The 13,485-nt window shown below is 38.4% G+C and overlaps 1 protein-coding gene across 1 annotated transcript in view; it reads right to left on the reverse strand.

Moving 5' to 3' along the window:
• PIEZO2 (piezo type mechanosensitive ion channel component 2) overlaps positions 1–13,485 on the reverse strand; it is a 311,773-nt gene that overhangs the window by 194,812 nt on the left and 103,476 nt on the right. The window contains exon 3 of the mRNA XM_049830271.1: positions 3,623–3,748. Coding sequence (XP_049686228.1) covers positions 3,623–3,748 — 126 coding nt within the window. The remainder of the gene's footprint in view (positions 1–3,622; positions 3,749–13,485) is intronic.

Below are 13,485 nucleotides of genomic sequence, written 5' to 3' on the forward strand. Positions count from 1 at the left end.
ACCATATAGTAATACAGGAACAGGGAGTGCCACTTGCAGACACTTGGGTAATGGTTATACTTCAGTATGTGCTAGTAAATTCTCAGCTGAAATACTGCCTAGCTTTGGGGACTGAACTTCAAGAAATATCTGGAGCACTTGGAGAAAACAGAAACAGACCAACAACGGTAACAATAATCTCCTTTCTGGAAAACATGATGCATGAAGAAAGTATGGAGGGACTGAAGTTAAAGAGGAGAGAAAGAGAGAAAAGAGTACATATGACAGACATGGCTGCGACTTTCAAACACATAATAGGTAACCATAAAGATTAATGGAAAGTTTTTCTCCATTTCTGGATAAGGCTGAAGGAGGAACACAGGCTATTTTGAGAAAAGTTTTTGAGAAAAACTTCCTAATGATAAGCATCAGAAAAGACTGTAGAATATTTCCAGTGGGGCACATAGGGCTTAAGAGTAAGACAAACAGTTGTAAGAAAATGCTTTATTAATAGTTGATCCAGGTCTGGATAGGGAAACAGAAAACTCCAGTCTTCCAGTCTACACTTCTGTACTTCTTATTGAGTGAAAAGAGTTGAATAAACATTAACACCTAACTCTAAAATGCAGAGATCATGACACTGTGCAGATGCTATGGGCACAGTGCTGTCATTTCTCTAGCTATGGCTTAGCATACCGCTGTAGTCAGTTTTGCAAAGCATTATTCATATAGCTGGGGAACAGGAAATACAGTGGGGGTGTGTCACCATATAATTACGAGCAGAAGTACTACCAACGTACTTTCTGGAGCAAGAATTCTGTCTCCTCCTCACCTACACAGGTGTATGTTCTGTGTATGCTCTGGTGTCATTTAATGACAATAATTGATCTTACTGCCTGATCTAGCAAAGGCCTTGGCCTTTTCTGTCCCCTTCATTCACAACGGTCTTTATACCTTCTTTTACTTCTCCTTCAGCACCCTGGGGGTCCAGCATCCATTATGCCAGTATCACATTCCCCTCTTCATTAGCTTCACCTGAAGCTCATGAACTATAGCTATACCAGAAAACTAAATGGTGCCAGTTTACCCTGCAAACATATTCAGGCACTGAAATTCAACAGCTGAATTCTTCATATTGCCAAACAGTTAAAACAATCTTGGGGGAACTTTGGTTGGCCAACTTCCTCTCTGCCAAACCACACGGGCACAGTTTGGGAGTTTCTGTGGGACAAATACCATTTCCAACAGGAAACTTCAACCCACCCTCTGCACCCAGAAGGCAAAGACAGCTTAATGGTGAGGATGTGGGTCATCTCCTGTCAACTGGCGTTGGTGTCAGAGAGCAAGCTGAGGCACGTTTAATGTACTACTACAGCCATACCCATTGTCCTGTGAGGCCCCAAGTAAGGAAACCATTATTAACGGCAGCTAGAATACAAGCTGTTGCACTCAGCAACTGTTAATAAACAGACAGAAATGGTATGTTCTCTCAGTTTCTTCAGAAGGGGACTGTGACAGTCTGACAAATTATAGTCAATGTCTCAAACATTCGTTGAAGAACTTTGGTGAAGAAAACGGCCTCTGTGAAAACGCTGGAGTTTTGTGAACAGGACAATGTGGCCAAAGGAGAGGGCCCCCCGGAGGGTGGGACCGCGCTTCTCCAAAGCTGCAATTCCTTATCTTAAGTGACCAGGAGAAGGAGCACAGCATATGCGCCTGGAGGCCCCACGGAAGTTGGGACTGTGCTTCTATCTTAAGCGGTCATGCCAGCAGAAAAAGAAAGGCAACTCTGTAATGAACACCCCCACCCCCAAAGCTCCCCAACCGATTCCAGAGAACCCCGGGAATGGGACTGCGCATGTCGAGACCATCGACTAATACACTATAAAAGAAGGGAGAACGAGTCCTCAGCACGTGCCCTCCAGAACTGGATCTCTATGCTGGCTGGACCAACGCTGGACCCAGGATTGGTGAAACCCTTTTCTTCTCTCTCTCTCTTTCTTCCACAGTCCCTACACCTCATCCTTTTAAACATTGACCAAGTCTGAGACTAGGAGTAGATCTAGCCACCCCTGGGCTCCTCTTTGAGGAGGAGCCCAGAAAGCAAGGGGGTCTGCTCTGAACCTCGGGACTCAACTGGAGGGCTCTCCTTCTTGATACGTTTCATGTTTCTTCTTCCATTTCTTTTTCTACACCTCCCCTCTCTTCTCAAACAGTGGCTTAATGACATGTTTCAAGGTTCATATTGACAAGTTCACGTGTACTTGGGCAAGGTTAGCTAGGCTGAATAAATGTTGATTGTTGTTTGAACTCCCCTGGTGTCTTTTCACCTTAATTCTGACAAAGGAAATCCACGAACCTGGGTTGCTCCAACTTTGGGATGCGACAGGGACTCTTCAGGATGCAGTAATTCTGTTAATCAGTTCCCACTGTAGACCCCGGTTCCCACCAAAGGAGAAAGAAAAAGCCAGTGGTTGCATCTGTCTTGGACAGTTAGGAACTGTCTACTCACACAAACAGTGTCTAGCTGATACAATTACTCTAATCTAAGTAAAAATCTTGTATTTTTAGCCACAAGAATGTTAAACAGATACAGGAAAGCAACTAATCTAGCTCACTCAATCAATAATATACACCTTTGACAAAAAGAAAATTTAGACTCTGAAGGTCTGATCTGAACCAACAAAGCCCACGACATTCCAGTTAAAACTGATATTTCATTAACAAAATTATGCCTTTTACTTTAAGAAATGGTTTGAGTTAAAGGTAAAATGGTAATGCTCACTCCATGTTTCCTTAGGATTTTGTTACTTTCCGTCAAATGCTTTAATTCACATAAGATTTCTTGTGTTGAATTGTACTACAACTGTTTACTCAAGTGACAGCAGCATACTCTGTGATAAATTAAATGGACATTTATCAAAGGTAAGTTGACAGGTTTAAATGTTAAACGTAAGCATTGCAAGACAAGTACAAATAGTGTGTACCTGATGGTTACATATCCAAATCACTGGATAGATATTTTAATTAACTTCTGCACAATAAAAAAACATTTGCTTCTGAATTGTTGAAGAACATTTCCTGAGAGAGGAAGATACAAAATGTCATGCAATATATTTTTAAGTAGTGTTTACATAAAAATAAAAATCGAAAATCCTTCTTCCCATACAACACAGGCAAGAAAGAGACAAGTACTCTTTAGAAATGTAAATCTTGGGGTCAGGATTTAAAGTTAAGCAAACAAATTAAGAGAGTTCCATCAGACAGAGGCATAACACATGGGTAGAGAGGTTTTCATTACTACATCTCATTTTATTCTTAATACATTGAATTATGATCTAATAACACAAACATGTAGCCACCTCAGGTTCTGAGGGAATTTTGAGGAAGCCTAAAAGATAAAGACATACAATAGTCATTGCTAAACAATAGGAACAAAATAGGTAATAGACTTTTCATTTCTTAAATCCATCTAGTTGTCTTGCCCAACTAACAGTAATTCTTAAAGCAACAAGCTGGGAAACAGAAGCAAGCTGTCACAGGAGCACAGTGCTAAGTGCCTTCTCATCAATGCTTTACCTTTCAAGCCACTGAAGCATTTGGACACTTAAAATGCTAATAAAAACTTAAAGATTTTACTCACAGTTAAAACCAGGTTCAATAGTTTTTCCAGCTTCAAGACTGTTTATGGTAATCTGAAAGATGATGTGCAGCAGCAGAAATGATAGACTGGTGAAACACAGAGATTTTAATAATCGTCCTGTATGCCCTAAAAGACAAAATATACATACATATAGTTGGTGAATTTCTGAACACTGCTTAAAAGTTTTCAGTATAAAACCAGTAAAAATATCCTGACCAAGGACATTTCTACAAGTCAGTTCCAGATTACTCATGATTGTCCCTTAAGGGTCAAAATCATAGCAAAAAACATATTTAAGTTGGTTGTGTCTTTGAGTACTCTTTAATCACAAATCCCAATGACTGTCATTACCAATATTTCCTTTTACTTTTTGGATTTAAAAAAATAAAAGTTTCTCAAGTCTCCAAATGGCAATTTTACATCAATAATAACATCACAATGCTTATCACCACATTACCTGGTACAAAGACAAAAGATGGATGCTACTTCCAATCTGGAGAAAATAAAAACTTGTTAATCTAATTACTCTTTCCAAAACAAATTACATGGGAAGGGGAGATAATGCCACAAAAGCCTCAGTTTGGCTTGGAGTGTATATATACTTTCAAATGAATGCTTTGCTTTGTGCAGACTGCCCTCTTTCTCCTCCTTTATAAGTTTTTGAAAATAATTTTCAGTACACACTGAAGAATCCTGTGCCAGATATACTTTCTCATAGTTCCTCTATGATTTATTGGATATCTATAGCCAAAAGCCAATAGAAAATGTTTGACGAAGACTTAGAAAATGCCTTATAAATCCTCTAGGAAACACTCAGCTTAATCACAGGCAGCCAAACTTGCAAGGTATGAATAAATAAAGTAAACCATTAGTATTCCAGAAAATATGCATCTTCAAGAGTAAGTTGTATTGCTGAAAAAAGACAACATTAAATGTCACCTTACCTTACCTATCTGCAGTAAAAGTTCTATTTCCAAAGTATTTTATACCTAGATTTTACATGACCTGCTTCATGCATTTGAGAGTAATTTTTGTATTTACAAATTAAAAAAAAACAGCACTGCTGGAATTCTTACCCAAGATTACAAATAAAGCCAAGGCTATGGAGAGCCGAACTAGCAGAGTATACCTGGGAAATGTTCACTCTACATGCAGCCTGTTTCATTCTTACTTCATTCTGCATGTGTCTGTTATGAGCAACTACTAAAAAGAAGATGATGGTTCATATTCTGTATCTAGCCAGTAAATCAGCTTTTTGCTTTATATTTGTATATAGTTCAAGCTTGTGACCCATGACCCGAATGGTAGTTTATAAAGCAAAGAATCAGATAAACACGGTTCAACAATTTTAGAAAAAGTTATAGACTATCTCACTCTATTAGACTCAAAACTTTTGTTATATGATCACTATCTTGACTGCAAATTTTGAATACCAAATGCCTATAATGAACTTCCTCCCCCCCCTTTTTTTTAAATAAGAGATTAGACAATTCAAACAAAATAGAAAATGACAAGAATGAGCCTATGTAAGAATTTCTGTGATCTGAAAAGATACATCCACTAGGTATGTGCTTTGTATGACCTATTCACTAGTCTTTACTGGTAAGACACCAGAGCCTACACAGAAAGCAGACAACCTGGGCTCCAGAGCATTAAAAAAAACAACCAAAGAATAGATTTTAAATTCTTTGGATCAGAGGTCATTTTTCATTCCTCTTCTACAGAGTCTGGCCTGGTGTCCTGGCTTAGGACAACCACCTCTAAGCACTATAAAAGCATAAGTAACAAAACCCCTCATATATTTTCAAAATCATTAAAAGAATGAATATATCACAAGCTGCATGTTATTAAATCATTTGTTAAATGTGATGTCATATGAAATGCAATCCAAGGACTGCTAGCTTTTACAATTTTTTGGCAAGTTTCAGTATTTGGTGGTTTGCTTCTGCATTACCAGATCCCATGCTCATGGTATTATGTGAGCTGCATGTTCAGAATATACTAAAAAATTATGTATCTCAAAGCTGGAGGCAAACAGTTTGACAACGCAAACTCCATGGACATAACAGCTGTGTTAAAATGTACAGATTTTAAAGACAGCCTGGTAATTTCTGAAGTTCTGAGTCACAAACTCTCCTCAATGCTCAAGAGTTAACAATTCAATAGATATCAATCACTGAATTTTTCATATAGAAGTGGATTTGGAAGTTTTTTGATAGAATTATTTCAGCCAGCCTCCAAAGGAAAAAAAAACCAAACCAATACAATTAGCACACATTCATTTCCCAAACTGTTTCCTCATAAAGAAATAAAACTATTAAAAATCTTGGGTCCATCTTTCACTATTTCAATGGCCATGTCTCTCCAAAATTTATCTACATTTTAGACTTCATTTTTTAAATCTTGAAAACATACATATTTGAATTGTAGATAGAACAAAGCATTTCTTTAACAAAGCCTTAACTTTTCCAATTGTCTTCCTTTTAGGAACTGTAGAAAATGTTTAAAATATATTTCTCAAAATGCTGAAATGTTGAAAAAAGATCTCCTCCTGCACAAAGCTAGGGAAAATTTTAAAGGACTATTAACACCCAAGATAATAAATAGTCTCTCAGTGTACTGGTAAATACGGCAGGGGAAACACACAGCTGGAAGGCAGCTAGACATGGGCACTGCAGGTTACTGCATTCCTGAAGGGCTGTTTCCTTCATGGCCATCAGTGGGACAGGACCACCATCAATGCTACTGAGGAGCCCTTTGCCTGCACCACATTCAGCTGTGCCAGCAGAAACTAGACACAAGAAGTATTTGGAGAAAAGTAAGAAATGCTATGCCCCTGATTTCAAAAGTTTTGGAGAGACATCAACAACTTGGGAGAAATGGGAGTACTAAAAATCAGTGAATTACTGGATACATAATTCATGCCAAGAAAGAAGTGACAGATTTGGATAAGTGATGAGTTTCAATTTATAGTGGGGTTTGGATAAATCCATTTGACTGTATTTTTACTCACTTTTTTTTCTTTCTTCTGGAGACAGTTCTAAATTATACAAAGAAAAAATTAACTGTATGTGTACAGAACTGAGATGGTGAGAATAGAAACAGCTGAAATTAAACTCCTGAAATAAAATAGAGCTTCTTACGATGACGAAGAAAGATTTTTGTCATACTTCTTTAATTTTCATTTATTCTAATTCACTCACAGTTACAACCTGTGTCAACAGAACAGACACACAAGAAGACATTGCCCCAGCGCACACTGAAAATCACAACACCGATTCCTTAATTCTGTCTTAGATGTATAGACGTCTGTATGTCCATTAAGGCTAAACTAAGAAAAGTCTTCTGGCAAAAGACCTGGGTTTGTAGCTTGTATGCTGGGTTCTGATTTCACTCACACCAGCATGGTGCCACCAGCTTCAGCAAACTGTGGGGGGTGGAAAGGAGAGAGCAGATTTGCCTCAGAACTGGCCTGAAAGACTAAGAATAGTGGGTTTGCTTTCAGGTGCAGTGTGTCATTCCTAATGGCACCCAGTGGGACCAAAACCTGGCATATGGCTTTAGAAACGTACCCTGGTGTGTCCCAGAAACACACAGGGAGGCTGCTCCAGACTCCTTGTCCCTCCAGACGGCTCCTGGGAAAGGGCTTTCTCCCCTCCGATCAAGCCTACAGGAAGCTGGTCAGGATGCAAAGGCTTCATTACCCTCTTTCTCTCCAGACCAGCTGCAACGTTCAACTGGACGGGCCAAAAGCTTTTCACACATGGCAGAGAAATCCATTTCTTATTTTTCAAAGGTAATCCAGCCAAGAGCCGGATTAGTGATGGCATGTCCTCCCGGCCACAGGCATGTAACCTCAGCGCAACTATTTGAACGTGTCTGACTAGGACTGCTGCTTTCAACAAACACATGCACCTCCTGACTGCCTGCATCAGGATTGTACGCAAAGGTGGAGCCTGCTCCCCACTTCATTTCCAACACAGAAAAACAGTACATTTGTGTTTAGAAAGGCAGTCTTGTGATCTTTTCTGCTACCCTTTTCCCTCCAAACAGCAGAGCGTGACAGAATTCAAATTTTTTGTATGCCTGGAACTTCCTAAGAGCTTCTTCCAAAAGTCCTATGTGCTAACAGGACATCGGATAACTGAATGGCCAATTGTCAAGGAGACCTGCTTTAAAATCACATATATTAGCTTTTAAAATATAATCTGACCACAAGACTTAGGCTACTGCAAAGAGTCTCAACATATCATATGGTATCATATCACACTGTATTTCCAGTTCCTTGCAAGGTGCATTTTCATTCCACGGTATTTTTTTTCTCTTTCTGATCTATTGCATGGGGCACAACAAAAAATTAGTTGAGTCTCTGCCAAAGTTAATACTACTGCTAACAATTTATCCTGATTTTTTTAATAAGTACTAAGCATCTATATGAAGAAGGTGATAAGTTCAAAGGGTCAGTATCCATTCTGCATGCCATAATGGTATCAGGAAAGGGAAAACAGAGGGTGAAAATAATGGATTCTAAAAATTAAAGACAATTTACTATTCAAACAGTGTAATCCTTTCATCATAATCATATGTATGCTGCATGGTTTCACCTAAAAATTAGCTTTAAGAGTGTTTGGGTGCCTTATTTGAAGCTTTTACTACTCTGCAGTGGGACTTTTTGTTAAATGTTACCTTATTGTTGCATTTTCTGAAGTCAGTTGGGTTTTGGATAATTCTAACACCTCTTTAGCCATACATTGTACCCAAAACTGCTGCAACACTTTAAATTCTACTTCAACAGTTTTGCTTGGGAATTTTTTTTACACCACACCTTTTATTCAGATCACAGCAGATGAAATACTAAAGCACATTTCATTTTTCACATAATCTTTGATAGCATACAGTGAGTGATAAACATTAATGTGATAAACATTAATGTGCATTTATCTCCTGAACTAGTGACACTTCAGTTAATAAACATACTCTATATCAGCCATTCAGGATTTATTTTTTAATAACCCTTTTCATCAGTAAGTGACAAACATAGAACTAAAGAGCTCTGGGGATGAGGCTTGGTTGCAGTAAACTTCTGCAGCACAGACAGGGTCAGTCCCACAGAATTTGTTTCAGCTAGAAATCTTAAAATCTTAACTTCTTGATTTTCAATGAGGAAACCCAGCATCACCTCAGAGCCTAGCTGGAACCAGGGTCCCAAGACTTTCATCTCCTGCTCTGCAGTTCCAAATAGGAGTCTGTCAACATCATCTATACTGTAGATCGGGGCAGCTGGGGGCAGGAGGTTAACTAAACATTTAATTCAAAACATCTGTCCTTTGGAAAAATGTGGAAGTTTGGGGGTCGTATGATCTGCAAGGAAAAAAAGTATCAAAACATCAAAATTTCCCAAATAAAAGAAATCCCATCTTTGGTCAGCTCTGCTTTAAGTGCCTCAAGATACCACAACTAACTTACTGAGATAAATGCAAGAAAAGAGTTCTGATTTGAAGTTGGCTTCTGTCAAAGTTTCAGATGTGATAAAAAATAAGAGGTGGTTCCAGCTAACCGTCAGAATAATGTCATCACTGAGACCAGCACAAACATCTGCCACTTTGGCCACAAGTGTCAAACGTAGGTTCACATATTGAAATGCATATATAGATGAAAGTTTATAAGCATGAAGTGCTGATATATCCATCTTCCATTTGACAGGAAAACCTGGTATTTCAGTATGGCCAATTAGTAATAGTGAAGAATACGGGCCAGTCCCTTTTCCTAAACTCATCAGTACTACTGTACACTAATTGATGCTTAACACAGCAGGACACCTCCTGATGATCATGGAAGATGAAGAAAGGGTTCAAATATGAGTTCTAAACTCAGCTGAGATTTTCAGTGGTGACTACAGGATTAAACTTGCAAGGCAAAGAGCAATTTAGCCCTGTCCAAGAAAGCACTTAAGCACATGCATATCTTTGAGCACATGAACAGGGACTGAAGGGCTCTCAATGTTGCATAGAAGGTTCATAAGACTGACTGTTTCACTGCTAGGTTATTGATACTTGACATGACCCAGCCATAAAGCACACAGCTTGCAAGTCAGTGGAAGTCAAACCCTTTTAGATACCTCTCCACTACCCACTGTTCAAATGGGTGCTCTGCAAAGGCTTATTTTCTCTATTTCTCCTTACAGTTACAATGTGTACTTATGTCCAAGTGTGCAGGGTAGACATAACCTCAGCGTTTTCAACTCTTCCTTGTGCACTTTTGGAGGTGCAGAGAGACAGTACCTTCCAGTTTCAGGTTCTGTAAGAATGATGCTACATTTTTGCTAGTGCCAGTTACATCTATTATTAAACAGTCTCTCCCAGATGTAAAATATCCACAGTATTTCTACACACAGAGTACAGCTATGCTTAGAGGTTTGGCCTCTTGATTGCTGAAACGCAATGGGACAAAGCTATGAACAAAGGATAGAGGAAGGCAATCATTTAGAAGGACTATACTAAGAATAAAATTCGTGCCTTGCACACTGTATATTGTGCAATGGCAAGCCATTGATCCGCCAAGTAATTGCATATCGGTTCCTATTCACCAAGTCTTCCATGTAACTTCTTAAGTAGACTCAAAAAAGATAATGCTCAAATCATCCTGAAGCTGCCAGGAATTATTTTAATGTTTAAAAAAGTGCTATTATTTTCTACCCAAAATAAAAACAAAACTTACTTCCTCCTTTCCTGAAAGTGCTGCCATCCTTCCACTGCACAATAAGCACAGTTATCAGTACATCCATATTTAGCTTAACAGAAAATGCGTTAATTTTTTTTTTTTCTCCCAAAGCGTATCTTACATTTCAACATCATCTTCTACACAGAGGATTTGAGCTTACTAGAGCCTTAAACAGTGTGCAGGCATCACCACTGCAAAAGTACAAACCCACCCAGTGGCAAGACAAAAATAGAGAACAATTAACTAATGCCATGGTCTATTCTGTACCTGCCCAGGCCCAAGCCTTAAAATGCATATCCCCAGACAACAGCTCAAGATTTCATGCAGCCACAGTGAAATCCAGAGCAGAGAAGTACAAGATTTCAGATTCAGAATTTTCAGCAAATTTTCCCAATGTTTTGTCCATGCTTTCTGGAACATGCTGATTACTCCCATATGTAGCCAAATGTCACAATCTACAACTGTGCCCAATAGAAAAATGTTCTAATAAATTTACAAAAAAGACATGATTCCTTAATTTCAGGCAACTTTTTGTACTACAATGTATTCCTTTGCATTTCAAATTATATTATTTCTTAGATCATAAGAACACAAGAATTTGTAACAGTTTATCACAAAATACATAATTACCTAAAAATTTTACATTACTTTTTAAAGCAAAATAAGACACATTGTTCCAGGCTGTGTGTCTGCATGTAAAATGCAGGCTCCTTTATATTCTTCCACATAATGTATTTAATTACATTTCTTTTTTCTGTTTCTCTTTCTTTTTAAAATACTACAGAGCTCTAAGAAGAGAAAAAAGTCAATTTAGAGATAGACACATTGCAGGAATGCCAACCAGACTTGGGTAAACACAGTCAAAAATGTTATGTGTAATTAAAAAAAAAAAAAAAAAAAGATTTAGAAATGAAAACATAAAAAGACATAAAAAGTGCTGCATGGGATAATAAACGCCTACTTACTCTAGCTTCTAGCAGGATTTCCTGTTTTTCCTAGAAGTTTTCATGCCCAGAATACTACTAGAACTGAGCTGTATACTCTGCATCAATAGACAACACCATCGTTCAAGCTAGTCATAATCTCTGAATTGCAGGTTTACACAGGCAATTTACCCATTTTCTTAACAAAATATTTTGTCAGACAAGACTCAGAACTTAACCATTCATTATTTTTTTTTTCCAGATGACACTCATAAGCTTCCACAGCAAACAACAGCTACTTGATGTCTGCTTCTTTATTTGACAGGTGACTGTACCAAGCTAAACACAGGAAATAAATATCATCTCAGATATTAGTGCATACGAACACTGAGCAATTTTAAGCCAGAGCTGTTCTTTCACAAGAGGAATTGACACTTTTAATACAGAATTCCAGTTACTTCCCTCAAGGAACCAGACTCTCCATGTTTGCTATTAAGAGATAATAGTTATTTTGAATTCAAATTCATTCAGCCATTATTATCTGTTAGAAACAGTGCTTGCAACTTACTTTCCTCACTCCTCTGTCACAGTCATAAAGAGCAGGTAACTCTATCCAGTACTAAGCTCCTTCAACAACAGAGAGTCCAAGCAACTCCCAAGTGATGGGAGGTGACAGCAGGTCATGTGCTACAGAGCTGAAACACATTTTTTTTAAAAATGTGTACTTACTAGGAAGTAAGAAACTTTCTCCTTTAAATACCTACCCACATATGTCCGTAAGCAGCAAACAAACGTGATGCAAGGCAGAGTGAGATGGGAAGGCTAGAAGGCTATGTAAATAAGACTAACACAGCCATGGCAAACCAAACCCTACACCATGATGTTTTCACACAGGAGTAATCATGCAAAAGTCTGCGTATTGAACTCGCAGTGGAAGCTGGGCTATGAATTTCTACCGTTGGCAAAACTTTCCCAAGAAGCTCTAGAGGCTGCCTCAGCTCAGGCAGGTGTCTTGCAGAGTTTAACTTCTTTCCAAAGAGTTTGCATTAGTATATCTAGCACAACATAATGCAGCTCATGACCCAGCTGAAGAGCCCCTGCTCTGCCCCCTGAAATGCACTAGCATTTCAACTTCAAATTTGCATTTCAAAAGCACAAACAATCTGAACTGCTAAGCCCCACTGTCTATGTAAGAGCTGAAGTAACCTATGCAAGGGCATAGTTTTGTTCCCTCTTTATCAGGGGCGCTTAGGGAAGAAGACAAACAAGATGGAAAAGCAAATTATTTATGGAAGAAATATGGTTCCAAAAGTTTTCTGGAGTTTGAAGAACATACTATGATGCTAGTATGCCACACAGACATAAAACCTTCTTCTTTCTGAAAAAAATATTATTACTTTCAAAAAACCTACTCCGATGAGCAAATGGAAGAGGACCAGATAGCTTCCTATAAACATTAGTATTATCCTTTCACCAAAATCAGGTTGTTTTCTAAAGAAATTAAAATACAAACTTCCCAAGAGACTGTGTTGTATCTTCTGTAAAATTCTGTAGAGAAATAGATTACAGGAGTCAGAGAACCACAGACCAATAAATCTGACTTGCATTCTTGGCAAATTTGTGAAAACTATAACACAGCTGAGAATTAGACAGTTAGGTAAGGAACATACACTGAGGAGTCATCCAGGTAGTTACTGTCAAAGATGGTCATGCCTAGCAGACCTCAGAAATCTTCATGGAAACCACAGAATATGTGTATAAGGATATTTTAGATGACACCATAGCAAACTTAGTTTTCAATAAACTTCTGGTGACTGTTTCAGAAGAACAAACTTGTGTCAAAGGCTCTTACAGGAAATGATCTGTCATGGGAACGGAGGAAACGTCATCTTGGGACATATCAGCTCTGGTTGATGGTAACTTTTGATTTATCTGCCAGTCCAGTTGCAACAGGTTCAGAACAAAAATAGTTTTTTTCCATATATAACAACAGAATTCATCTTATTTGCTACATTCTGCCTAGTAGTCATGTGTGGAATTAAATGGAGTTAGATGTACTGCTTTTGGCTGGGATAGAGCTGATTTTCTTCACAGTAGCTTGTCTGGGGCTATGTTTTGGATTTGTGCTGGAAACAGTGTTGGTAACACAGGGATGTTTTTGTCACTGCTGAGCAGTGCTTGCACAGAGCCAAGGCCTTTTCTGCTTCTCACCCCACCCCA

The sequence above is a fragment of the Accipiter gentilis genome, chromosome 27 (assembly GCF_929443795.1).
Source record: "Accipiter gentilis chromosome 27, bAccGen1.1, whole genome shotgun sequence".
NCBI classification, from domain to species: domain Eukaryota; kingdom Metazoa; phylum Chordata; class Aves; order Accipitriformes; family Accipitridae; genus Astur; species Astur gentilis.